At 37.3% G+C, this 26369-nt stretch overlaps 2 protein-coding genes across 9 annotated transcripts in view; both read left to right on the top strand.

Moving 5' to 3' along the window:
- Window positions 1-2465: 2465 nt before the first annotated feature.
- The window catches only part of tjp1b (tight junction protein 1b), a 99078-nt gene continuing 75174 nt past the window's right edge, over window positions 2466-26369 (top strand). For 4 of the 7 annotated variants that reach the window (XM_028005179.1, XM_028005197.1, XM_028005187.1 and 1 more), the window contains exons 1-2: window positions 2469-2967; window positions 23853-23994. In XM_028005179.1, the coding sequence (XP_027860980.1) occupies window positions 2816-2967; window positions 23853-23994 (294 nt within the window). In that variant the 5' untranslated portion in view covers window positions 2469-2815. Of the gene's footprint in view, window positions 2968-23852; window positions 23995-26369 lie in introns of all 7 variants that reach the window. The other 3 variants (XM_028005224.1, XM_028005233.1, XM_028005206.1) reach the window with 3 other exon arrangements.
- On the top strand, window positions 6544-10585 carry LOC114136931 (uncharacterized). Of its 2 annotated transcripts, XM_028005368.1 has the most exons (6): window positions 6544-6904; window positions 7912-8118; window positions 8213-9292; window positions 9540-9708; window positions 9848-9993; window positions 10506-10585. In XM_028005368.1, the coding sequence occupies exons 2-5, from the start codon at window positions 7914-7916 to the stop codon at window positions 9975-9977; spliced, it is 1584 nt and encodes a 527-aa protein (XP_027861169.1). In that variant the 5' UTR covers window positions 6544-6904; window positions 7912-7913; the 3' UTR covers window positions 9978-9993; window positions 10506-10585. The 2 variants fall into 2 exon arrangements, with proteins under 2 accessions (XP_027861169.1, XP_027861161.1); XM_028005360.1 differs by lacking the exon at window positions 10506-10585 and having other exon boundaries at window positions 6545-6904; window positions 9848-10499.

Below are 26369 nucleotides of genomic sequence, written 5' to 3'. Positions count from 1 at the left end.
TGTTAAATAATGCTATAGATGTGATTAGCCACTTCTTTTTTGTTGTTTTGTTTCATGATACACACACTGATAACTGCAAATAAATAAGGCCTGTCTGACAACATGAAGTAGGCTGGAAGATCTCAAAAAGCAGCACATTAAGTCCCAAATTTAAAGAAATTCAAGAACGGATGAGAAAAAGGATAGACATCCATCAATCAGGAAAGGGTTAGCGTTCAGACCAACCACTCCAGTCCAGGCGGTCACAGAAGAGCTGAGAGCATCTGAAGCTCTACAGGCCTCATTTACCTCGGCTACCATCAGTGATCATGATTTAACAGTGAGAGGTGGAGCACAAATAGGAAAAAAACCCACTGCTGACCAAAAGCTTGACAAGAAACTGAAGAGAATAAAAACTGAAATAAACACAGAGGGAACTAAACAGAAAACAAATTATCTTTTTATAAGCAGAAAACTTTGCAGAGATCCAACAAATCCTTTGTTCTTCAACTTAAAATTAATGAAATCTCACAACTTGGTGGATTATTTATATTCTGCAAGTTATGTTTAAAATACAGAATAGTATCATACCAGCACATTTGCAAAAAAGATTTATTAAAATGTATTTCATTAAATAAATGTTCACTTCTTGTTACTTCTTTTCAAACAGACAAGTGGTGGTAAACGAATAATTTAATTCTCTCTCCCACTGATTGCTTGTTCTCTTGTTTTTTAAAACCTGTTTGTAATAAATAATTGTGAAAAGATAAATAAAAATAAGAGAGATAGCATTTATAATTGGGGAGGGTCAGAAAAAGCAATATATATGTATATAAATAAATGGAACTTTATATTTATGTTTATGGAATAATCTGTCTGATGAAACCAAGGAGAAAGGATAAATTTTTACTTTTAAGGAAATAATAAAACATAATATTTTATTAAGGCATAATGAAGTATATTGAGTGCTATATCATTACAAAGATAATGTTTTTCGTTCACTATTGTAATTTTTACATATACATTTAGCCTGTTTTGTATTTAAAGCTGTTTCTAAATGGATGGCTAATTGGTGCTTAGTTGCTAAACTGTAGTTTAGCAAATTGACGTTTTGAAAAGATTTTTTTCTTCAAGCTACTCCTTTTCACTCAAAATTTTTGTTTATGTCAACATGTGACATGCTCATTTTAAACTGAAAATGAATCAAGTAAATCTTATGAAACTAAAAAGTAAAGACTAACGCAGCATGAAGTTGTCAAAGGTTTAGTAGCTTTTGATTAATTTTTGTCTTGCCAAATATAATCGTAGGAAACTTACAGCTTCAGCAGTCTGTTCCCCTTCTGTGTCCGCCCTGCAGGGCCGGTGTGTGTCCAGTGATAGTTTATAGATCTACTTTCTTATGGCCATCTTTTTTTCCTCCGAGTTAGAAATTCACTAGCAAGAGGAGAACCGTCTGCAAAGCAGCTGTTTGGTGTTTGTGAAAGATGCCTAATCTCCTGTCCATATGAGGCAGTTGTCACCATTGGCAACACATATCAGGGTAGCGCAGTCGCCCTAGGAATAACACTTGCAAATGTCACTAATGTAAACTTGTAAAGTTTGATTATGTAAACAGCAACTCCTGAGGATAGCCTTCTGAAAGTATAAACAAAACAGAGGAAAGAAGAAGAAGAAGACGAGAGTAACGTAAAACAATCCGCGCAGGCCTCGATGTGTGGGAAGCAACCGATAAAAGGAGAGGATAGCTCAGATTTAGAGCAGAAATGTTGCTGCTGTGAGGCAACGGTGACAACCACAACACCGCCGAGCAGCGCTGCAGAAATAAATGTTAACATTAGTTTGGCACGCGTGGAAATACTCAAATATTTTATCAGTGTTTGTCTGGTGATAATCTTGAAATATCTTTTGTAAATTTCTTAACAGGACCTAGAATATTCTGCTATATGATTGAATCATTTAAAGCATGCAAGCTATTCAATGTGTGAAGCCACTGGTTATGGTCTGATTGCATCCTATATATACTGCATATATGTTTTTTTAATCTAGTTATTTCAACTTTAATCTTGCAATACGTGCAACAGCAACACAAAAAAACCCTTCTTCTTTAATTTCATTTTTCTCCAACTGGCCCTTCACAGAGGGGACCAAGGTGCTCAGGGAGATCTCAGTTTCCAGCTACGCCCCTGTAGCAGCTTCCCCTGCTTCCGGGAACTATTGCGTAACACCAAGCGTCTCCGCTTTCTCCACAGGAGAGGCGAGGTGTAATTTATTTAGGCAAACTTTGGGCTTCCCGAACAGATAGTACAGCATCTCTGAACGACTCCAAGCTACCTCCCTCTCTTCCACGCTCCTCCTCCTCCTCCCTTCTGATTACACTGAGCTTACACACAGCTACGCACAAACACACGCGTGCGCGCGCCCCCCCCCCCCTCCCTCCACGCACCCACGCGCGCGCGCGGACGCCTGGACGCTGCAGCGTTTTTAAGAGAGTGTTTCCAACCTTGGCTAGGAGGGAGGGAGGAGGCAGGAGGAAGGAGATAATGTCCAAATCCTGACCGTGTGCATTATTTTATATATAAATATATATTACCAAAAAAAACCCCCACCTCAACAGCTCGCTGATAAATAACCAATCGAATGGATCGGCGGTCCGGTTCCGAGCGCTAGAGCCCGGCAAGCGTGTCATTGCAGACATGGGTCGCAGCGGTACGGCACCTTTCGCTCAGCTCCTTGGGGAGTGTTTTCACTGTCAGTCCTTCAGCGCTGGAAATGGCGTTGTGATGCTGAGCGCGGAAGACGCAGCGGAGGCGGATGCCAAGGAGGAATAGAGAAATATATGATCACCTGCGCTTTTCTTTGGGTTGGATTTTTAGTAGCGGTGGACAGTACCATGGTGAATTACCAGAAATACATTACTGTTATGCAGCTGGCTCTGGGGGTGACCGCTGTCAACAAAGAACATTGTCTTCCACCCAGGAAGCGAATGTGGTGAGTATGATGAATCTTGGTGCGGATCAGGATGATGATGATGATGATGATGATGTGATGCAGGTTTGGTTGGAGGGTAGGTGGAGTTGGCGGTGTTGTTCGCCTTCTTTACGTCTCGTCTTTATAAGACGAATAAAAAAGAAAGAAAAATGTAGCCGGCTCATTCTGTGGAATGACATAATACTCCTATCAGGCACTGCAGCCAGCCTGCTGCACCGTGTTGCAACCATCACACCTACGCCGTGTGCTTGTGCATGAGTGCTCTCCGTCAGTTTCTAAAGTTGGATGTAGTAGGGGTGAAGCCATGTACTCATTCATTGTTTCGTCGCCTCATAACTTCATGTGTCCAGCCCTCTTCCTGCTTCACTCCCCTCCTCTGTGACTGATTAATAAAAACTAAAGCATGAAACATCATCTTCTCTTTCCTGTGTCTGTAATAAACATCACTTTGCCTCCAGCATGTGTTTGTGTCCTGTCTGTCCACCACACCAGTGTCCTCATTACTCCACTTTTAATGCAATCTCCACCTTTCACTTTGCTCCTGTGGCCTTGTCTGTTTGTTTACTTCGAGGCAGCTTTCCCCTCTTACTCCTCTTCTTCACTGTAAAGCGGATTGCCGCGACGTGTGTGACACTGGATCCCTAATTATAGCTGGATTACTATCTTGTTTGAAAGCAAAGACAGTTAATAAGGACTCAGTGGCGCCCTGATAGTGATTTACACAAAGATCCCCTAGACATGGCTTCATTGTATGAGAAGCTTTACAGTTATCATCACATCTAGAACCCAAACCCAACAGTGACATAGTACCTGGACTAGCTTTAGTGGAAATTTTAGCATCAGCTTTTTACAAGATAAATGTAAGCTAATTAATCCATCCATCCATTTTCTGTTCACCCTTTGTCCCTAATGGGGTCGGGAGGGTTGCTGGTGCCTATCTCCAGCTACGTTCCGGGCGAGAGGCGGGGTACACCCCGGACAGGTCGCCAGTCTGTCGCAGGGCAACACAGAGACATACAGGACAAACAACCATGCACACACACACTCACACCTAGGGAGAATTTAGAGAAACCAATTGACCTAACAGTCATGTTTTTGGACTGTGGGAGGAAGCCGGAGTACCCGGAGAGAACCCACGCATGCACAGGGAGAACATGCAAACTCCATGCAGAAAGACCCCGGCCGGGAATCGAACCCAGGACCTTCTTGCTGCAAGGCAACAGTGCTACCAACTGCGCCACTGTGCAGCCCAGCTAATTAATGATCATGTTAATTTTGTACCATGTCCTCAAAGGCTGTTTGTGCCACAATGTATTGATGAAACCCATTAATATACTGATCAAATATTAATAGATATCGATAAGATCTTAAAGTTAAATAAGTCCTTCCAGAATTTCGTGATTTTTGGGGAAACTTTTTGCAATTAAAATCACGGATTTGCGGTGCAAATTTAGACACATTTGCAAGAAAAATTTTAATATTTGTGTTTATGTTTGACATTAAATGTGACTTTTTGTTACTCTGTATTGATCACAGACTACACCCTAACATCAAGTAAGGCTGAGGAAGAAGTGTCGCAAAAGTAAAAAAATACTGCCGCCTGCAGGTGGGAGTTTGCATCACATAAGCCCCATGTTTTTGACTAATTTAGCGTAAAATTTTTAGTAAACTCACAGTTATGCATTAGCATGAAAAACTGCAGGGATCTGTTAATTTTGCATGAATTTGCGCAAAACAAATGGAGGGATTGAAGGATGTAATTTGGTGACTTGAATCTAGAGGGCCACATAAAAAGTTGTGGCGGACTGAGTTTGGACCCCAGGCCTTGAGTTTGACACATGTGATGTAGAGCTAAAAAGCACAAGTAGTCAAAAAGATGGGAACCCCCAGTAAAAACTAAACCAGAATCCAGTACTTAATGTTCCTTAACGCTTTAAAAAGTAGCTCAGGATTTTTTGAAGTGCGGTTCTGTTATCAGTTTATAAGCGTGTTGTTGCCTTCATTGAGTTTAAATCCAGAACAAGTTGTCCAGGAAACAGAAACTGATCTGGATCTCTGAAACATCATAGCAGGTTTTCACCATTGTCTCCAACGGTCGGTTATTTAACAAAAAACCTAACAAATATTTAAACTTGAATCATAGACACGATAGGATGCTTCATCAGCAATCAGAACATTAAGAGTAGCAGTTTGATTAAAAGTAAGGCAGTGATAAATAAAAAACAATAAATTAGCTTTCACTTACATTTCTAAAAGATTTTTGTTTTTGTATTTTTTGTTTTATGTCAGAGTAACAGATAGGATAGGAACTATTTTACATGCTCAGTTCATGTTTCACACAGGAAGATAATTGTTGGCGGACTGCCTCCATCCTTAGTTCCCTTGTAACTTATCTCTGCTCTCTGTAATTCTCTTTATTTTACCATCTAGCACATCATGATGACGATTTAAAAAGTCATAAAGTAGATTTAGCATCTTTTGATCTTGGCACATGTTAGAGAAGCTCCTTCACTCTGGAAAATCATTGGTGGTGCATCACTTCCCACTTCCATTTCCTGTAAAAAATAATAACTTGTTAATTTGCAAAACTGTTTTATACATGCAGAATGCTCCTCTGTTTTGGACTCATTGAGCCTAAACAGCTACGTAATAGTTACTCAGTCTTTGTAGTTAAGTACTTTCGCAAGTTATGAAAAAAATAGTTACTGAAATGCTTAAATCTCACATTAAGGTGTTGCACCTTTAGCTTATATCACAGTTTTCATCAGGGATCTACAAACCGTAGATGCAGAGCAACAAGTAGCTTTGGCTTTGTGGATTATGTGATAACATTGCCCTGATTTTTTGTTTGTTTGTTTTCATTTTTCATTATTTTGTTTGGTGCCCCCATGAAATCACACTGACCTGATAAATTTAGTCTAGAATTGCCGCTGAATGTACGATCACTGATCTTCTGTTGACTGTAGCTGCACTGTAAAAAAAGTCTGTAAAATAAACAGTAAAAATCTGTGAAATCATGACAGAAAAATTTCGTAAAGAAAAACACAATGATATTTTGTTCATTTAACAGTATGATGTTGTATAATGTAGAACCGAAAATTATTGTAAATTTTAAAATAGAAAATTGCAAATAATACTGTACTTTGTTGTGGAAAACACACATTTTGTATGTTTAATGGAAAAAGTTGTACCCTTCACAACATTTTTACATTTCAGCAGTGAAAAACTAACATTTACATTCTGTGATTATTAAATCCAAATGAATTGGAAGCTAGCTTACCATTTTTTTTGCTAGGGAGAAGTAAGTTTGGGCTTCCCTGTTTAAGCTGCTGCCCAACTCCAGATAAGTGGAAGATGTATGGATGGATGGACAATGAAATAAATGAATAAATGAATAGATTTGGAAATTAATGTGGAATTACGTAATTATGATTCCACATTGTTTACTTTCAATTTTGTTTACTAGTTATCTATTTATATTCACTTGTGTTTTCCCACTTCTTTAAATTGTCATTTCCTCTTTAATTCATTTACTTATTCTTTGTCAATTTTGATCGGATCATTTCTTCATATTTCACGACTAACGTGGAGGAAACACCTGAATCAACAAGGAAGTCATGTACTTGCTTATTGGTACATGTATTTTATTTATTAATTTTTTTTTTGCTAACACTGGATTTTTTACCTTCACCGTTGCCATTATAAGCTCAAAGTTCGGCTACTGCAAGAAAGACAGAGATCACCGCGTTGTGCTCAACTTCTCCCATTCGCTGGACAGCGCGGTCTGTTCTGCTCTCTGATTGGTCCGCTTACCTGGCGCCTGAAAGCTGTTTTGAACAAGTTCGTTCAACGGTTCTCATCTCAGAAGAAGCTGAATTGTGCTCAAACCTCGACAAAGAAAAGAACGCTGTTTGGACCTCGTCAGCTTTCAGCAAATGTAAGTTAAGCTTTATTTTCTTCAAACGTAAAAGGCACGGTAATTTGTGTTTCTGGGGAGATTAAATTTTGTTTTTAAGGCGTCATATTGCTTCTTGGAACAATATGCAGTCGAATAATTTTTTGCTGCACCTGCAACACGTGTAACTTGTTGGGTAGGCTGAAATTGTTTAGACATGATTACATGTACGTTTTGCTGTAAAACACTCGAATCATTGAGGGGCTATGTGTTGCATTGCATTGTGCACAGAAACGAGCCCAGTTGTGTATTCAAATGCCTCGGCACAGAATGTAAGCGGACATTTTGTACATATGCAGCGTTTAAAACTCATTTTTACCGAGTTCACAACGTGGCTTCACAACCCGAATCAGCCAAAGCCATTGTTGCTAAATTGAAATGCACCATTTCATTGTGTGGGCACCGAAGCCAAACTGTGAAAGAAGTCGTTGCTCATTTAAAGGAGCATATAATGGAGGGGCGGCCTGTAGCATGTCCAGTAAAAGCCTGCAAAAAGGTTTTCAGCGTCAAATCATCATTCACAGCTCATATGTCCCGTAAACATAGAGATTTTTCTGTGGATAACATTGATGTTTTGTACAAGGAAACTACAAATAAGATCGTTAGTCTGTCAGAAAACGATGGGCCTTCTGAGAGCTTTAACATAAATGACTTGGTTGACTTTTACCCTTTGACCTCTTATCAGGTAAATGGACAACAAGTTGTTCCTCTGAAACACAGTGTGTTTTCAAAATAAAAATGTCTTTATATACCATGATGGAAAGTCCACTTAAAACAGATATGTTGATGTGAACAAAAATAATAAAGAAAAAACAGGGAGAGAAGTTTGACTAAAAATTTAAGGATGTACATGACTAAAAAGTGTGAATCAGGCACGATATTTTGTTTGACACTAAGTATGAGTCTCTTTAATTTGTACATAGTTGAATACATGTTATATTACGGTGATCTTGTTTTTTTTACCATTACTTTGTCTGATTTTATTCCAGAAATGGCTGAGCAAACATTTTTACGCAGCGCTATCAGTGAAGTGTTGCCCGATCTTGCAGAGGCTTCAAAAGACATTCTCGAGGAGACTTTACAGTCAATTGGAGTAGAAACGTATGATGACTTCCAGTTCATTGTTGAGGAAGACTTGCTGTCAGCATTAAGACCAATTCAAGCCAGAAAGGCACTTGCTGCTTGGAAATTCAGATGTAAGTAAAATTGTAGAAAAGCAAAAATCAACCATTAAACACTGATATTCATATTCAGTTCTGATAACTTATTTGTTTTTTTGTGTTTTTGAAGGCCGGACCCCTGAAACCAGCAGGTCCTCAAGTAATGCATCACCAGATACTCCTCCATCACAGCAGTCTTTGCAGTCCCTGCTAAGTGTGTCATCAAACTCCTCCAGCAGCAACCAGACATCTGCAGCAGACTGGGTGGACACCTTTGAGATACCATGGGAAAAGTTCTCAGAAGAACTGATGCAGGCATTAGAGAGAGGTAAACGACCAAGTCCAAAAATGAGGAAGGAGATGGTCAGGATTGTGGTGTCTGAAATGATGCAAAAAAGTTCTTACTTGGGTAAAAGGAGTTCTACAGAGGTTGCAAAGAAGATGGTGGCAAAATATCCAAAATCTCTACAAGACGTTATCGATGGAGATGTCATTGGCCCTGGCTATCATTCACTCGTCAAACAACTTCAATATCGAATTGACAACGTGAAGCGATCTACAATGCCTAAAATAAGAAAGCAAAAGCGCTGCTCTGAAAACTCTGACACAGATGAAATTCCTCAGGAACAGAGAGCTGCAATTCAGGACACCTATGGGTGTATCAACTGGAATGTAAAATTCCTTCCTCTTGGAGAAACTGCTGAAAGTCAGCAACAGAAGAAGGACAAGCTCAAGATGATCTCTCTGCAGAAGGAGGCCAATCCTGAGGAGATGAAACAATTACTGAGGACAACTTTCTACTCACAGCGCAAAGATATTAACCAGGGGAAAAGCATTCAAGATGTCTTGGAAGCCTGGCCTGTTTTATTTCATGATACTGGGATGGCTGTACACTACAAGGAACTTACTGGACTTGGATTGAAGGAAACCTTCATGAGGAACATGGATATGAAGGGAAAAAGACTGCTGAACTACATGAACACTGTTTGTGTGAACAAAAACAAAAGGTTTTTCCAGGCTCAGACAAAGTTGAAGATGTTAAGGGGAGAACTGGACGGTTACTCTGAAGATGTTAAAGAGCTGATGCTCCTACTTCTCTGCTACTTCAATGAAAATGAAGAAGCAATGTTCTTCTGTGTGGAGGACACATGCCTAGCTGAAGAAGTACGGATGGAGAATGTCTCCTTGACTCCCACTATCATTGTGTGTGGTGAGTTCTTTTTTGTTTTTCCAGTTTCTTTGACCTTTTGTCTTTTTTGTTGTCTTGTCCCCTTTCTTTGCCCTTTTGTCCATCTGACATTTTGTTTAATATTGTTTTGTTTTTTTTTCAATTATTTTCTTATGCTTTTACTATACTAATATTTTTTTTGTACTTTTTACTTAATTTGTTATTTTTCATATAAATGTCATTGTTTTGTTGTATCAGGAGTCTAAATTTATTTGTTCTTTCTCCTTAGGTCAATCCTGCTTCCATGCTAAACGATTCATGCTGAGTGTGGATCAACAGATTGGAAACAACAACATCTCCTGTTTTATTTCTGCCCTCTGCATGATGTTTGGGAGCTATTATTGTTTTAACATACATTATCCATCGGGGCTGGCGTCTACACTGGAGTTTCTGCAGAGGTATGAGTTTTTTGTTTGTTTTTTTTAATTGTAGGGAGTTAAATTTGACTTTTGACAACTTTTATATCTTGAATAAAATGTTTATTTCTTTGTGAAGCACATTTTGATGTAGTTTTCTGTTTGTCCTCTTTATCTTAAGGTGTTTCTTCTCAATCAACCCAGACAAGGGCAGTAAGGTGGAAGAAACCCGTAAACCCAGACTGCGTGTGAACCCCCGTGTACTCACCTTGATCCAGGAACTTTCGGATCATGAGTGGCGTGATGTTTGAGAAAGGACTAAAGTCAGTGAGTTATCAAGACAGTGTTTAATCTTAACAGAGCTGAATAGATTTGTAAATGTATGTTGCATCTCACACTGTGTCTGCTGAAGTTAAAAAAGTTGAAAAGACATATTTATATTTGTTCAGTGGCTGAATTTTGCTCCATGTCAGAAAGGACAAATGAGAATTTCATTGAAAATATGTTTTCAATTAAAATGTTTATTTGTTTCTAAAAAAAAATTTGAATTATCATTATAGATACAGTTTATATTGGGCTTCCTTGTGTTTTAAATTTGCATTTAACTGGTAAATGTTTGTTGAAATTTGATGTTTATAGATATTTGAAAATAGAATTGTTTCTAAAAAAGAAAAACTTTTGAAGCAAACAAACATTATTATTAAAATGTATACTGGAAATAGAAATGTATTGTATGTTATAATCTTCAAGCCCACCCTCCAAAAAAAATGGGGTGAAAGTTGGTTCTCATACTGTTTCTGATAAAGTTAAAAAGGTTGAAGAAATTTATATCTATTCAGCAGGTGCATTTGCTTCATGTGCTTCATGATGTTTAGAAAAGACAAATGAGAACTTCATTAAAAACAAATATTTCAAAGGCATGTAAGTGTATGTGTATTTTTTTAAGATTATCATAGATACAATTTATATTGGGCTTCCTTGTGTTTTAAAGTTTCCTTTAAGTGGAAAATGTTTGTTGAAATTTGATGCTTATAAATATTTAAAAATATAATTATTAGTAAAAAGAAAAATATTTAGAGCAAATTTCTGTTTTTCAGAAAGTATTAATAAAATGTTTTAAATTGACATTTTAACAGTTTTAATCTGTTATTCAAAGGTATTTTATCAGTAGGACTAAATGAAGTTTTTTGTACAACAAACAAAAACTGGGTAAATATTACTGGAAAAAAGTGTAAAATAACAGCATTATTATGATAATTCATCAGAAAAAGTTGGTTAAAATTACTTGATAAAACTGTTTTATTGCAAAAATAACCCTTTTCAAATCACAGTAAAAATTTGTGCAAAACTATGGGAAAATCTGTTTATTTCACAATTTAACACTGTTGTAATTACTGTTTGGTCAGTAAAACAGCTTACATGTTCACTGTGTTTTCTACAGAATTATTCTGGCAACCACAGCTGCCAGTTTTTTTTTGTAAAAACAACAGAATTTTTTTTACAGTGTGAATAAAACACCAAAACAATTCTCTGTAATGTTCTCCAGTTAGATATTATTTACTGGAGACACATAGATACACTTAATTTTAGTAGATTGAGTAGATTTTAGAAAGTAGCTTCAATTCATTGGTTATCAGAGTGGGTACAAAACGTCCTTCTGTAAGGATGAATGCTCTGTACAAAATGTCCCATCTTTTTTCTACCCAAATAATTCTAGTTTTGAACAGCCAAAAAAAAGAACGGCGGTACAAAAGGCTAAGACGAGACATAACTTGACCCTGAAAGAAAATAATAATGTGCTTCTTTGCAAATGCAAAGAAGTCGGTGACAACTTCTCAAAGGGGACCTGTTATGAAAATTCACATTTTGCATGTTTTTATGCTTCCGTTTTAGTCACAACTGCTTCTAAAACCACCTGCCGTTTCTTTGGCAATATGGTAATGTTTTATTGGTGTCTGGAAAATGAGCCATTTTAAAAACCTCCCGATTGTTAAGTCACAATTAACAGGCACTGCGCCGTTACCTAGCAACCCAAGCAGAGTTCCCGGATGTTTATTCAGCTGGTTTTACCACTGTGTGCGCTGTACAACGGCTGCTGGAAAAGACAAGTTGTTGTTGGCTTACCATCCAGAAACCACCTGTTGCATTCTTGTTGTTTGTGCAGGAGGCTCCACTTCTGCTTTTCAAAGATGTATAATTTTATAATAGCGCATCTGTTTCAGCCATTTTTAGGTAATGCAAGCGTTGATTTGGGGGGCGTGGCCAGCAGCACCTTATTTGGATTTAAAGCAACAAGACGACCTAAAAGAGCTCATTCTGAAAGGAGCTCAAAATCGGCAGAACTCAGCAGATTAAGAATAATTTTGTGCAAGAAAATTTAATGTTTCGTATAACCCATAGAGTTTTTCTAACCTGTTAAAGAAAAAACAATAGATCACTTTTAAAGATCCTTAAATGCCATTAAATTGAGCATATAAGATGTTTTGAGATCTTTTTGAATTTATAAGAAATTTTTCCACTCTGTATATTTACATTTTTCAGTCACAGTAAAAATAGAACCGACATTTAGGCTTCAATCTTCAACCAAACATCCATTTTATTTTTAAACAGAAGAATTTGTAAACTATGAAAGACGTATACATAAACAAACTAGAAATGTGTGAATAAATTACGATTTCTAGTTTTTTGCTAGGTTTAGTGTAATTATGTTTTATAAATTCTGACCACCATCTTCTTTAAAAAAAACTCAACATTGTGATGGCACTGAAGTCAAAATGTTGCTGTAACCTCAGCAGGGGGTCAAAGACTTATCACATGCAGCTTATTAGCTTTCAGTCTCCTTGGCTGGTCATATTCTTTAGTCGTCGTCTTATTAGCCTAATTGCCCTTCGAGAAGAAGATGAGGGGTTTCACAGAAACTGGGGGCTCCTTTCATGCGTCAGCTCTTATTGTTGTTTTCAGCCTTCCGTCTCCGTTATCAAGCTTATTGTCAAAGAGGCTGTTTTGTTTCATCAGCAATGTGCTAATACAAAAGGGCCAAGCTTGTTAAGTAGAAAACTTTTAATAGGTTGAGTGAAGGGCTGTGACCCTGGTCAGAGGTATTTGAGGATACATTTTGCATGAGACTTTAGAAAAATAGATCCTTAACTGGTGTTTTGTTTCATACTGTGTGTGGAGAAATGCCTTACACATTTGTTAAAGGGGGATTATTCAAAATTTACATTTTGCATATTATTGTACATCTCTGCTGCTTCTAAGAACTGCTTCTAAGAGTTTAAAAAACAACCAATAAGTTAATGTTTCCTGCTGTCTGGAAGAGGAGCAGAAAACCTCTCTGCTCCTTGCAACCCAAGCTAGGAACTTGGGTTGCTAGGGTGCTTATCACCTAGCAACCTGGTTACCTAGCAACCGGGTTGCTAGGTGACTGGCAGAGTTCACCTAGCAACCCAAGCTGAGCTCCAGCACATTTGGTCAGCTGGCTTTACCACTGTATGTGCTCTACAATGGCTGCTGGAAAAGATAAGTGTTTGGTTGTCGACTTAACCAATCAGAAGCAACTTGCTACATTCTTGTTGGTTGTGCAGGGGGCTCCGCTTTTGCTTTTAAAAGATGTACAGCTGTATAATTGCGCATGAATTTGCAGCCATTTTTATGCTGCAGCCAGCAGGAGCTTATTCTTATTTAAATTTAAAGTGACAAGTGTTGAGAGTAAATAATTCTGTGTTTTCCTTCTATGCCTTTTAGCTAGTTGCTAAGCTAAAGCTAGAGGAAAGGACATCTTAGGAAATGTAAATGAGAGCTATGGGTAGAGGAATGGACACACTAGGGAATGCCCTCTTTGGGGCGTAACTTAGAAAGGGCTAACAAAGGAGATCACAAACTCTTCTGGGGTGCCATTTTGTCTGTTACCTTCTAAAGGTGGCAGGTCATAATGGACCAGCTGTATTTTGGTATTAATAAATGGAATTCATGAATTCAACTGACTCTTCTTTAACCTCGTACATCAAGAGCTCAGCATGGAGAATGGATAATTCTCCACACAAGACACTCTGAAAGGAGCTCAAAATAGGCAAAACTAAGTAGAATCTCCTCATGTAAGAATGATTTTGTGCAAAAATGTAAAAAAAAACCCACGTTCTTTACAGCCCAAAGACCAATTCTAACTTGTACAAGGTTTTATATGGTGTGTCTGGTTGTTTCAGTCTGGTTTAATGTAAATACAGATGCTTGATATTTCACCCCTTCAAAATTTTATACTTTCCTTTTTTTTCAGTCCGCCACAGGACATTTTGCAGCGATAGAACATTGAGGAACAAAATGTTCCCCAATGTTCTCCATTTTACCTGCTTTGATAAGCAATAATTTTCTATGATCTAGAAAATTATCAACTGGTTGTGGGTTACTTGTGGTTATGTAGGTTCAATCAGGGAGCTTTTCAGTTCCCCTGTTAACTGGCAATCAATGGAACAAATGTACATTTAAATCTACATCTATCGGGGGTTTACATTTTTTTGCTGACATTTCTTTCCCCCTAAATTTATGAAAAAATTTAATCAAGCGTAAGAAATGTAAGTAGGAAGGGATAAAAATGGCAACGTGTGATCAGAAATAGTTGAAAGGTTGAATTCACCCAGAACCATATTAATTGTGACAAACTGTAACTGCCAAACTGTTGCTAAATATTGCAAATTAATTATTTTTTCTTTGATTCATGACAATGTCGCCTCTGAAGTTTATCAGAACAGTCAGTTCTTATCACTCGGCCTGAGTAAGATCCAAACTTTTTACTAAAAAATCTGCTTTTTCTTTCATGTCAAACCCTCTCGTATCCAGAGCGAGAGAGCAGCTGAAACATTATTGCTCTTAACTCACCAGTCCGATACAAGTAAATTTGGCAAAACCCCGAGGGAGTGCAATGACATGAATGTGCTGTGATGTTGACTTGTACACCGAGGTCATGTGTGATTGGTGTGGATGTCCAGAGGTCAGCGTGTAGAGAGGCCCTGTAACTGTGGCCCAGCCTGGGGGCAAACAAACGGTCGACTGATTGTCTAAAAACTGGCGTCTGCATCAAATGCAGCATAAACTCACACTTTGTAGAGGACAAAACTGATAAAAACATCTAAATATCTGAAGGAATCGTCTTTTATCTTCTCTCTACAAGAAATAAAAAAAATTTGGCCATCTGAAACTTTTTCTAATTTATTTAGGATGAGACTTTCTGTGGTGAGTTTATATCTTCTTAGAAGGAAAATGTCAAGTACAGCATAAATAATTTTTCTTTAGTTATCCTTTATTTTATTTCAAGTTTTTACTCTAAAACAGACTTTGGCTCACCCATCCATTACATTTGGCTAAGCAAAGAAAAGGTTGTAGAAGAAAATATGACTTACTTACAGGCAAATGTAAAATATTATTTTACTTATTGCTATGCAGAAATTTTTTAATTGGGAAAAACAGGAAAACTGTGACCCCTGAATGCTTTCAGCTATGGCATTTTGGCCCTCAGTGCAAAATGTTTGGACACACCCCTGATATAGGTCTTTTCACAGGACGTTGTTGGCACAGATGCATGGATGAAGACAATAAGTTAAATACCTGTAAGGTTGATTACTTGATGGGAAACAGGTGAATCCGATTAACTGAAAAGCTGGAAGTTAAAGACAGCTGAAGGGATTGAGTGGGGAATGACAAAATGAATACCGAAACACAGGGAACAAGTTAGCTAATAACTAGCGTAGTATATCTAAACACTAAAGGAGCCCAGAATACAAAATATAAGAAATGCAAAATTTATTAGGATTACAGAAACTAACCTGCATAAGATAGTGGCAAAGCAATGGACAAATTAAGCACATTTTTCTCACTTCTTTGTATTTTATTGCTTTCTTTTGAACAATGACTTACAGAAGTCAAAATCGATGCATTTGGTTTTAGCAAAAACTAATGTTTTTCATCTCTCACCCTCTCCCTTTTGCAGATGAGTAAAGACTCCACGTATGACGTCCTAACTGCATCATTCAGGCATATTTTTGTGCGTATGTAAGACACGAGTTAAGTAAAGAGACAGAGCTTCCTCCTTTTTCAGATGCTATTTATTCATTTTTAATTGACTGCAGGGATAACTCTGCTTCGTGTCTGGTCAAACGGTCCCAGCAGCTTCTCCCGCTGCCGCTCTCCCAGTGTGTGGCGTTGAGATTACGCACCGCTCTGCCTGAACACTTGCACCTTTCACCCACCGGGTTTTATATGTGTGCCACGTGCGGCGCTCATTAGAGGCAGCGCGGCTCTGCTTGCCTTTGATAAAGGCAGAGTAGCGACAGCAGCTCTCTAAATTAGGCGTCCTCCTTCCAAACAGATGTTCCTCTCGCCTGCAGTCTTAAAAAGCCATTCCCTTCTCTCTTTTTTTCTTTGCACACAGCCCGAGAGTTGGTTTAACCTAACTTAATGAACTTTACACTCTGTTGCAAGCCTGCGAGGGGATTACAACAAGTCTATTTTGCTTTTGTTATGTTTTTCAGATGCACTTTTCCTCCTAAATAATTCTTGTGCTGCCCTTCTGCTTTATTTCTCTTTACGTGTTTTAGTGTTTATGCTGCAGAAAAGCCCTCCGGACTTCTCCCCCCTGTTAAATGTGGTACTAGCAGCGGCCAAGTTGGGAGGAATGAAGCATAACATTGCGTATTGAGCTGCTGATTAAGCAGCAGCCATAATTGCTTGAGCTAATCTTAGCTGATAGCTCCTCTAAGACAGCCTGAGGGACAGCATAAAGTCCTGCAACTGATCAATGTGTTCCCCGCCCTCCCTTTGTGTTAGCACCGGGCTTCTGCTCAGCCTTATCGGTGAGCAACCTTATTAAACTCTGATGTGGTAATCTGGCCATCGGGTTTCTGCATTGATTTCATTTCATTAGCTTCTCAGGTGGTTTTCCTTTGTTCACATGTAGCCGCTCTTTGTTCGTCTCACGTCCAGCAGGTTGATTTCACAACAGACACACTCTAACAAGAGAGAAAATTAAGTTGGTGGTTAGCATCAATCCAGCCGCTTTGCCTCACTGCTACCGACGGCAACAGAAAAACAGGCGCCAACTGATTATGTATACTGTATATATCATTATTCAGCATAGCGAACCTCATCTTCAACAAAAGTGACAATAAATACATATATAAATATCACTTTAAGAGACTATCATACAATTGATAACTGAAACATTACTTTGTAGCAAAGAGAGAAAATCAAGTTGGTGGTTAAGATCAGTTCAGCATCTTCTGCCTTCATACATTAAATAAAATACCATAAATAACCCTAAACAAACTACAGAGCATTGGTTTCCAATGAGCATTTAACAGTTGTGCTTAAAATGCTCTACATTAATCAATCAATCAAGTTTATTTGTGTAGCATATTTTAGCAGTAAAGTGCTTTACATCATAAGAATACAAACGCGTAAAATACCCCATACTGTCAACAATTTAGAAAACCAGTAACAAGCATTACATTTTGATCAAAATTATTAATACACATCAAATATGTTGGTCAATGTTTAATTTATTATGGTTCAAAGGCAACTCTTAGGAAATAACAGTTGTTAAAAAAAAGCTAAATTACAGATTAAACCCTTTGTGTAATTAAATGTGTCTAAAATATAATGTAAAAAAAACAGAGTACAGTTACCGACGGCAACAGAAAGAAAAGAAGGGAACAAACTGTCAGTTACTGGTTGCTACGGTAACCACCAACTGCCAAGAGCAGCCCAACAGAACTTACATAGCGAGAAAACATCAGGAGAAGACGACTTTTCGACAGAACAAAATTAATTTGGAGAACAAATAAACCAATTTTGACAAACTTCACAGCTGTAATATTGTTAAAATAAAACCCGGTTACACGCGCATAGTGCTAAAAGGCCAGGGCATTCCGTTTATATCGGGGAGGAAAAACAGAGTCTTGTTTTGGTATGAGACCACCCACGGAGCGATCAAGATGCTCAGGAAAACCAGGCAGCAGATTAAAGGCTGAGGCTGCGTGTAGGGCCGTCGCAGACAAGACTAATTTATTCCCAGCATTAACACTGGTCTGACATGAGCTTAAAAGTGTGCAGACCTGGAAGCTGTTCAGTCAGTTTCATGAAAGCAGTACTTTTAGCATATATGGAAATATTCTTCTGCTTTCTTTGTGAATGTCAACGGATAAGAATAAAGAGAGTGAAAGCAAAGACATGCAAAAGACACAAATCATCTCTGTTAAACGAAACAAATAGAACAGGAAATAATTAAACTAGTACATGTTTTCATTTTTTAGACAGAGTCCAGCTATACTCCTGTATGTATGTCAGCGTGTTTGAATGGGTTTTGTGGTTCTCCACAGGGCAAGGAAGGCGCCAAACATGTGGGAGAAGGTGTAGATGGTATCAGTTATAATCTATTATGCAACATTCATATTTTGCACATTTTTATTCTTCCATTTGCATCTCTAGTGCCTTTAAAACCTGCCCAAAAACCACTCAGTTGTTCTTTTGGGAGTAAGTTAATGTTTTTTGGGGTCTGGAAAGTGACCTGTTTCAAAAATCTGCTTGTTGTTGAGTTACATTCCAGGGGCACTGCGCTGTTTCCGTAGCAACCCCAGCAGAGCACAGTCTGTCACCTAGCTACCGGAACTCCAGCATGTTTGGTCAGCTGCTGTATAATGGCTGCTGGAAAAGACAAGTGTTTTGTTGTTACCATTTAGAAACCCCTTGTTGCATTTGTGTGAATTTCAAAGATATATGTTTGTATAATTGTGCATCTGTTAGCAGCCATCTTCACTTCCGAATGCAAACGTTGAGTTAGCAGGCAGGGATTGGAAGTTACCTAAAATATCTCAAAATAGGCAAAAATCTCATTATCTAAGAATGATTTTGTTCAGAAAATGTAAGGAATTGGGGGCGCTGTGGTGGCACAGGGGTTAAGCATAACCCACAAATTCAAGCCTTAGTACTCCATGTGGTCGTCACAGGTTTGATTCCCGGCCTGGTGACCTTTGACCTTTTCCCATTTATCTTATTACCAATTTTCCTGTCAATTCACTATCAAATAAAGACCACTAGAGCCAATAAAACCTTTAAAAAAGGAAAAGCAAAGAACATATTTTGTATAGCATGTGGTGGAAAAATTTCACTGCAAATCACTTTGAACACACATCATCCCCACAGTGAAACTGGGGTTCCTGAATGCTGTGGCAGGAACAGAGAGAATCTGGTCAGAGTGGAAGGGAAGATGGATGAACTGAAAAAGAGGGGAATCCTGTAAGAAATCCTGCTAAAAGGCTGAAAAATAACTTGGACTGTGGTGGTAATTCACATTTCACTCAGACATCATCGCTGAACGTATTGGGAGAGCTGCAATGGACTGGTGTAGATAAAAGCATATTTATGTATGAAAATGGCCCAGTCAATGTCCAGATATAATTGAAAATCTGTGACAGAACTTGAAACTTAATGTCCACAGATGCTGATTTTACAATCTCACTGAGATTGATCTGTTTTGTAAAAGTGAGCAGACATTTCAATCTCTAGATGTGCAAATTTAGAGATATCCCACAATAGATTTGCAGCAGCAGGTGCAGCAAAAAGTAGTTTCTACATTTATTGCCTCAAGTGGGCTCAATGCAAATTTATTACACATCATTTGAGGTATGTATGCTTGTGTTGGTCAACAAACTAAAATCCCAATTAAGTACATTTAGATTTGTGGTTGTAGTTTGAAGTTAAATGAAAAAGTTCAAATGCATTAATAGTATTGTAAAGCACCATATTTGTACAACGCTTAGCTAACAATCTGCTGACTGCTGAGTTTGGATTTTTTTTTTTTATAAATCAACTCTGTTTTATGGACTAATAATTGACAATCAGTATCTTTAGTCTCAGTTTATAGTGGACTCCAGTAGAACAACAATAGCTGTACAACCACAAAACATTACATTAGTGGTTTTAATCAATGTTATATTGCCTCATTTACCTTGTGTTTGAGCAAAGTAAAATATATTTAATATCCTAACTGTTGCTCTAAAAGACATTTATGCCTTAAAATAACCTAACATACATAGACAAAAATGGAAGTCAAAGCAAGCGGTTTTTTCTTTTGTAATGCTCAGATTTCCTTTCATTTGCTGGAAGTTGGAAAGTCAGAACTCTAAGTTTACTCCCAAAACTTTACTTATATTTTTGATTGGATTTCATTAACCCAGTGGCATACATAAATCTGTATAATCTCTATTTTTAAAATGTTCCTTTATTGTTTGAAAATTTAAATTGAAGAGAAATACATTTTAATTGGACCTACAGCTAATAGAAGTTCTGCAACACTCCTAGAAAAAACATATTTAGATACAGAAATATATAAGGGCTGCAACTAGCTATTATTTTTGTTATAGATTAATCGATTAGTCGAATAAAAGTCAACCAATTCTGCAGATGTTTGCTTAAACCTTTTTTATACAGATCAGAAATGCATTAGATATTCAAATAAACAAATACTTTAATTCCATTTTTATAGAAGAAAAGAAACACTTGATAATTTGTAGAAAAGGGCGACAAGCTCAGGCATTTTTTATTGAGTTAAGATCAATACAGTGTAAAGCTGATCTGCTGATTATTTTTTTTGATTAATAGATTAATAATTGGACTGGAAAAGGTGCTTAATAGGAAATTTGGTTTATATAATTTTAACCAGCTGAAATATCTCACTTCAGGAGTTCTGGGTAGAAAATATTTACAGGCAAATGTTGTTTTTTTATCTTCAATGCAAAAATGTATATAATTTTGTACAACTTTGGCTTAATTGCTGCTCTGAATGTTGTTGTTTTTGTGAGTCTGTATAATCTAGTTAACAATTAATCAATTACTAAATTAGTTGAAGATTATTTCAATAATCGTTTCAGCCATAAAATACCACAGATTTCCATTCAGTTATGTTAAATTTTCTTTCTCAAACAGTCTTTGTCCCAAACCTCTGTCCTTTCCCACCATAATGGCCTCCAAATGACACAATTTGGAAGCAAATGCATTTCATCCAAGAAAGCCTAACAGAACCTGTAAATAATTGAAGTGAAAAAGTCATATTTCTATTTCATTTCAGTGTCACAGATCTCCAGCGAGGCGCGCCATACCTGCAGATTTGTTAGAGAGGATGAAATAACTCAGTGCACACATTACATCTGAGTTGGCAGCGTTGCTGGCACTACGATGTGTTGTGCCTTTTGGGGCCCGAGGTGTTTTGGCTGAAATCCACCTCAGAACCAACATCCAAGAAACCAGTCTGTGAATGCGCAGGACTGCAGCAGCTTTGTAATACAGTCCAAGCAGATTTTCTCATTAGTCATGTTTGCTGAATTGTTTATGAGAACCATCTGAGGTCAGCTGTAATTGACCAAACGTATTGTTGAAGGCTTTTACTCTGCATTTCTAGCCAGTAAGCACCTCTATCTGCCTCGGGCAACTATTGAATTAATGCAGATAGAAAAGTGGAGGGTGCGTTTCTCTTTCTCCCCCATCGCTGTTCATCTTTTCATCCCATAATGTATCATATGTTCAGACCTCTGGTGCTCTGTCGGCTGCTGCTCAGCATATAAAAGAATATCTATTAGCATAGGTAATGCTAATTTATTATTTGGTTAGATAAAAGCCAACTGCAGCACCAAATGAACACAATGAAATCTACCAACAATCCATTTAACAAGCAATAGATGTTCATAAACTAAAAATGGTTCCTTTTTCTGATAAGAATCAAGCTGTTAGTTTAATCTCCAGCTCATCATAGTAGCAGTTTCTCGTTTCTTACAACAAATTGTAAAATCCTACTGGACACGCTTTTGTCACATCATTTAAAATTAAATGCATTTGTGTTAAAGCTAATACTCCTTATGTCATTGCTTTAGTCTTTGCATACAATGTCAAGACAGTTGTCAAAATCTACTTTAAGGTGTGTTTTTCCAGCACCACATTTCACTATTATCAGACTTGGGTAGTAATTAGTTACATTTACTTAATTACATTTACTTGAGTAACGTTTTTGAAAAAAAATACTTTTAGGACTATTTTTGCTACGCTGTACATCTTACTTTTATTTGAGTAATTTTATTATGTAGCGTCTCTACTTTTACTTGAGTAAAATTTCTGGATTTTCTACCCAGTGAATGTTTTAACCAAAACATGTTTTAACCAACAATTCAACAGACAACCTGCAGTTTTTGTTAAAGTTTCAGAAGTTTTATATTCAATTTCTTTTGCCTGATTTTATTTTTTGATACTTATATGAATTATTGTTATTTTCATCCTTAAAATACCAAACCTTCCACTTAACTTTATATTTTGGTCCATCTAATTGTGTAATTTTTAAATATTATATGATTTATATTTTGATCAGTTAGACGCTACTTGAGCAGACTTTTTACTTTTTACTCTTATTTGAGGAATTTCTTTTTACTTTTACTTGAGTACAATTTTTGGGTACACTGCCCACCTCTGACTGCTATATGATATAATTTCTTGTTGTTAATAATGTCTTGAGATAGTATGGACATTCTACATCAGGGACAAGGTAAAATGTGACACATTTTAAATATCTCTCAGATACTTGACTGGTGAGAACTAAACACTAATTTAACAAAAAATTGACCAATGATTAATGTTTAACATGTAAGGTGTCTGCCAACCTTTATTTTAATTACACAGGTCAGTAAGTCACTGAGCCATTAATAATATACATTACACTGAAACAATCCAAGCAAATCGTGTTAAGATAAATTACCTTCCTGCTCAAATTAAATGTTTAAACACAATATGCAAAACAAGTTGCAAAAAGAAATGTTCTCAATAAGTTTCCTGACATTCAGGAAAAATAAATAAATTTGGCAATTCTAACTAACCTAAACCAAGAAAAGTTTAGACTGATTTAACTTCAGACAGTGAGAGAAAAAAATGTGTCTATCTCTTGTCCATATGTTTAAAGACATATGGACAAGAGATAGACAAATTTCTTTTTACATATATCATGTAAATACATATTATACATATGTATTTATTTTTGTTATAGTATTTAAAGTAACGTTTAAAAAATTTTTTAATTTTTTTCTGTTATTTTTAGATGTGTCACTTTTTCAGAATGGCGCTGTCTAGCTTAGCTGTACTTTCAATGTAAAAAGTGTTTTGTTGCTCCTTTGAGGAGTAATTCTGCAGTATAAATTTATGCAGACTGGCAAAAAAATATATATGTATGAATATATTTCAGTTTGCTTTAATTATCTGGTCTGTTTTATCAAAAGTAGCAGGCAGACCTATTGCTGTGCATATCAGTTCCTCAAAGCCTGACTCAGAAGTTGATGGCGGGTCTGTGTATCCCTTGTGGGCTGGACCTTGGGATCTCCCAGAATGTTCTGGAAACTTTCACCAGGGACAGGAATGTCCATGTTTCCTCCTGGACCTGTTAGCTTAGCCAGTGTTTCCCAGTCCTGGTTCTCAGGCACAGAGTCCTGCATAGTTAAGATGTTTTGCTGCTTTAGCATTCCTGACTTCAATTGATAGACGGTTAATATTGAACTACAATCATTTAAATCAGGTGTGCTGAAGCTAGGAAACATGGAAAACATGGAAGAAAAACATTGGAAAACATTAACCCAATCAACATTAGACAAGTGGAAGAGGAGGGAGGGAGGGAGGTTAAATAACTTGCCATCAAAATGACAAGATATTTTGATGGAGGGAGGGTTGGTCAGTCGGTTGGATGGATGTATTGATGGTTGGTTGGTTGGTTGGTTGGTTGGTTGGTTGGATGGATGGACGGACGGATGGATGGATGGATGGATGGACGGTCGGCCGGACGGATGGATGGATGGATGGGTGGATGGACGGACGGATGGACGGTTGGATGGATGGATGGACGGACAGATGGATGGATGGATGGATGGATGGATGGATGGATGGATGGCCAGCCGGACGGATGGATGGATGGACCCACCAACCAGTGGTATTTTCTGTCCTGTCTCTTTAAACGCCGCTTCTGGCCTCCTGCAGAGAACATTCAGTCTAAATCCACTGGATGTGATTTTTTTACTGGACGTTCTTCTTCATGTTCCTCACTGCTCGCCTTTGGCTCTCTGCGCCCGCAGTACCATGCTTTCTGTGTTCCTGACCGTGTTTTTCTCTGACCTCAGGCATCACCCCAGCCCGACTGCCGGCTCCGTCACAGCAGCCTCCTCCGCGAGCACCGTTCAGGGTAAGCCATCACTCCGCCGCATCAAGGGCCGCATCCACCGGAGCAAGAGCCTGGACAGCATCGATCTCCTCGACTCCAACGTGAGTAAACCGACTGACACGTCGACATTATCTATTAATGAACTATATCGATTGCCTCCAGGCGCTGTAATGTATGACCAAAATGTACAGACCTGCAGACAAAGATGAAATTAATTTCTCACGGCTGGAGGCGCTCAGTGCTGACACAGCCATCTTGAAATAATACGCCACCTAAACAAAGTTGCACAAATCTTAACCCTGTCATTGGGTCACAAAAAAAGCACAACTATTAACTGTTATTTTTTGCAAATGATGCATATACTTATATAACTGGATGTTGAGAAAGCTTTTGATGGGTTTGTTTTGTGGTTTTGTTGGAACAAATGCTATGAGTTTGCTGACTTTTATTGCTTAGATTTGCTCATTTTTCTCTTTATAATTTATAATTGTCTTTTAAGGAAGTCAACTTGTTATATCACACTTCCATTTCAGTTTAATTCAAAATTAAAAAATATTTTATTGCAAATGGAAATTAAATTAAATTAAACTAAACTGGATCTAAACTGCTTATAAAAATAGTCCAAGCGTTTAAAAAAAACACAGTTGTTTTTTGGAAATAAGTTAATGTTTTTTGGTGTCTTGAAAATGTTTCAAAAATCTGTTTATTGTTAAGTTACATTTGAGGGGTACTCCGCCATTACCTAGCAACCCCAGCCAAGCCCAGCCCATCACCTAGCAACCCAAACGGAATTCCAGCAAGTTTCGTCAGTTGGTTTTACTGTTAGGCAGTCTTTAATTTATATTTTAGAAACGACTTAATCAGCCAGACTGAAGTATTAATTACTCATATTCTAATTTTTTTTTCTAATAATTAAGTAGAAATGATTGAAATAACTAATTCAGACACAATAAATTTCTAAATCACTTTGTAAAACCAGTCCCCACAGTTATGATCAAAGTTATTCATACCTCTTGTAGATTTTGATTTCTGTTTGTTTCTGAAAGAAAACGAGACATGTACTGTATGTGTGAAAAATGCTAAGTAACCATGTAAAAGTAGTATTAAAACTTAAAATGTTTGAAATTATTCATTCCAATTTTAACAGTAAGAGGAAAAATTCTTATTGGGATTACAATCAGACCTTTCCTATAATTGTTGAGCAGTATTTTGCATGGCTCCACTGTTTGCCATCGCCTTAATCTTTAACGTTCTTCAAAGATTCTCTATTAGATTAAATTCTGGACTTTGTCTGGGCCACTTTGGAGCATGACGATTTTTCCAATTAGAAGAAACAGATTGGTCAATTTAAGTGACTACTCTAGATACAAGTCTGAATGGAGTGTGAATACTTTTTGGGCTTAAATGTTTGTATGTTTGAAGAGTGCAAACTACTTCCAGTGACAAGATATTTTGTATATTCTCTTGTGTTGCACATGTCACAGCAGACTCAGTAAATAGAAAATAACATAAGAAGAAATCAGATTTTTGTGTATATGTCAGTTTATGTTTGGTTAAAAGAGTAAAAAAATACTTCAAAATAATGTTATTCAGTTACAAATAAAGAGTATGTTGCAGTAAAACATATTTTGCAAGAATATTTTTTGCTAAACATTATGAAAGAATAAATGTGCCTTATTACTACCCACCTACCAGATTGGACTAAAATTTGAGTTTTTGTCAATAAAAACTACATGTGGTTTTAAAAGCACTGAGAACCCTGTAAGAATGAATGAACTCTTAAAATTACCAGAATATTTCAGAGAAAAAGCTGATGTAATCTACCAGTCTGTCAGCAAGATAGTAATTCAAAACATAACCTCAAATCCAAACAGAAGTAGTCCCCCAGAGACAAAATAGAGAGATTGAGGAAAAGTTCAATGGTTGAATTGTAATCAAATAAAAGGTTGGATTTTTAGATATTTTTAAGCATGAGATTATAGCGCTGCAATATAAAAAAGAAAGACTTTTTACACATCTTTATCAGGGATTTAGGTGAAACACATCAAAAGATTATGAAATTCAGGAGCTAAAATGATGCCAAATGTATTAAAGTGATTACTGTTTGGAATTACTGTAGTCTGCAGCTGCTGATAAAATTAATAGTGGATCTCATTTCTAACACACAATGCACAGGTTTTAAATAAAGACCGGATTTCCAAGATTTGAACTCTGGAGGTGGACATTGGAAAGTGCGTAGATTAAGAGCACAGATTATCAGCTGTGATGTGCAGAAATCGAAGCGGATCCAGTCGTGATCCAGACTCTCGTTGCACCTTGCTGTAGACCGAAGGACCTCCTCCTCTGGGGAGTTTTATCGTGTTGACGCTTCAGCTATGACCTGACTGTGAATTCAGCTCTATCTTTTCCATCTCGTTAAAAGGATACAACAAAAGCCCCGAGCCGGATGAATTATTGATACAGGAATCGTTCGGCA

Source organism: Xiphophorus couchianus, chromosome 2, assembly GCF_001444195.1.
Source record: "Xiphophorus couchianus chromosome 2, X_couchianus-1.0, whole genome shotgun sequence".
Lineage (NCBI taxonomy): Eukaryota > Metazoa > Chordata > Actinopteri > Cyprinodontiformes > Poeciliidae > Xiphophorus > Xiphophorus couchianus.
The sequence above is the reverse complement of the archived record's forward strand: the minus strand, read 5'-3'. Positions and strand labels throughout refer to the sequence as shown.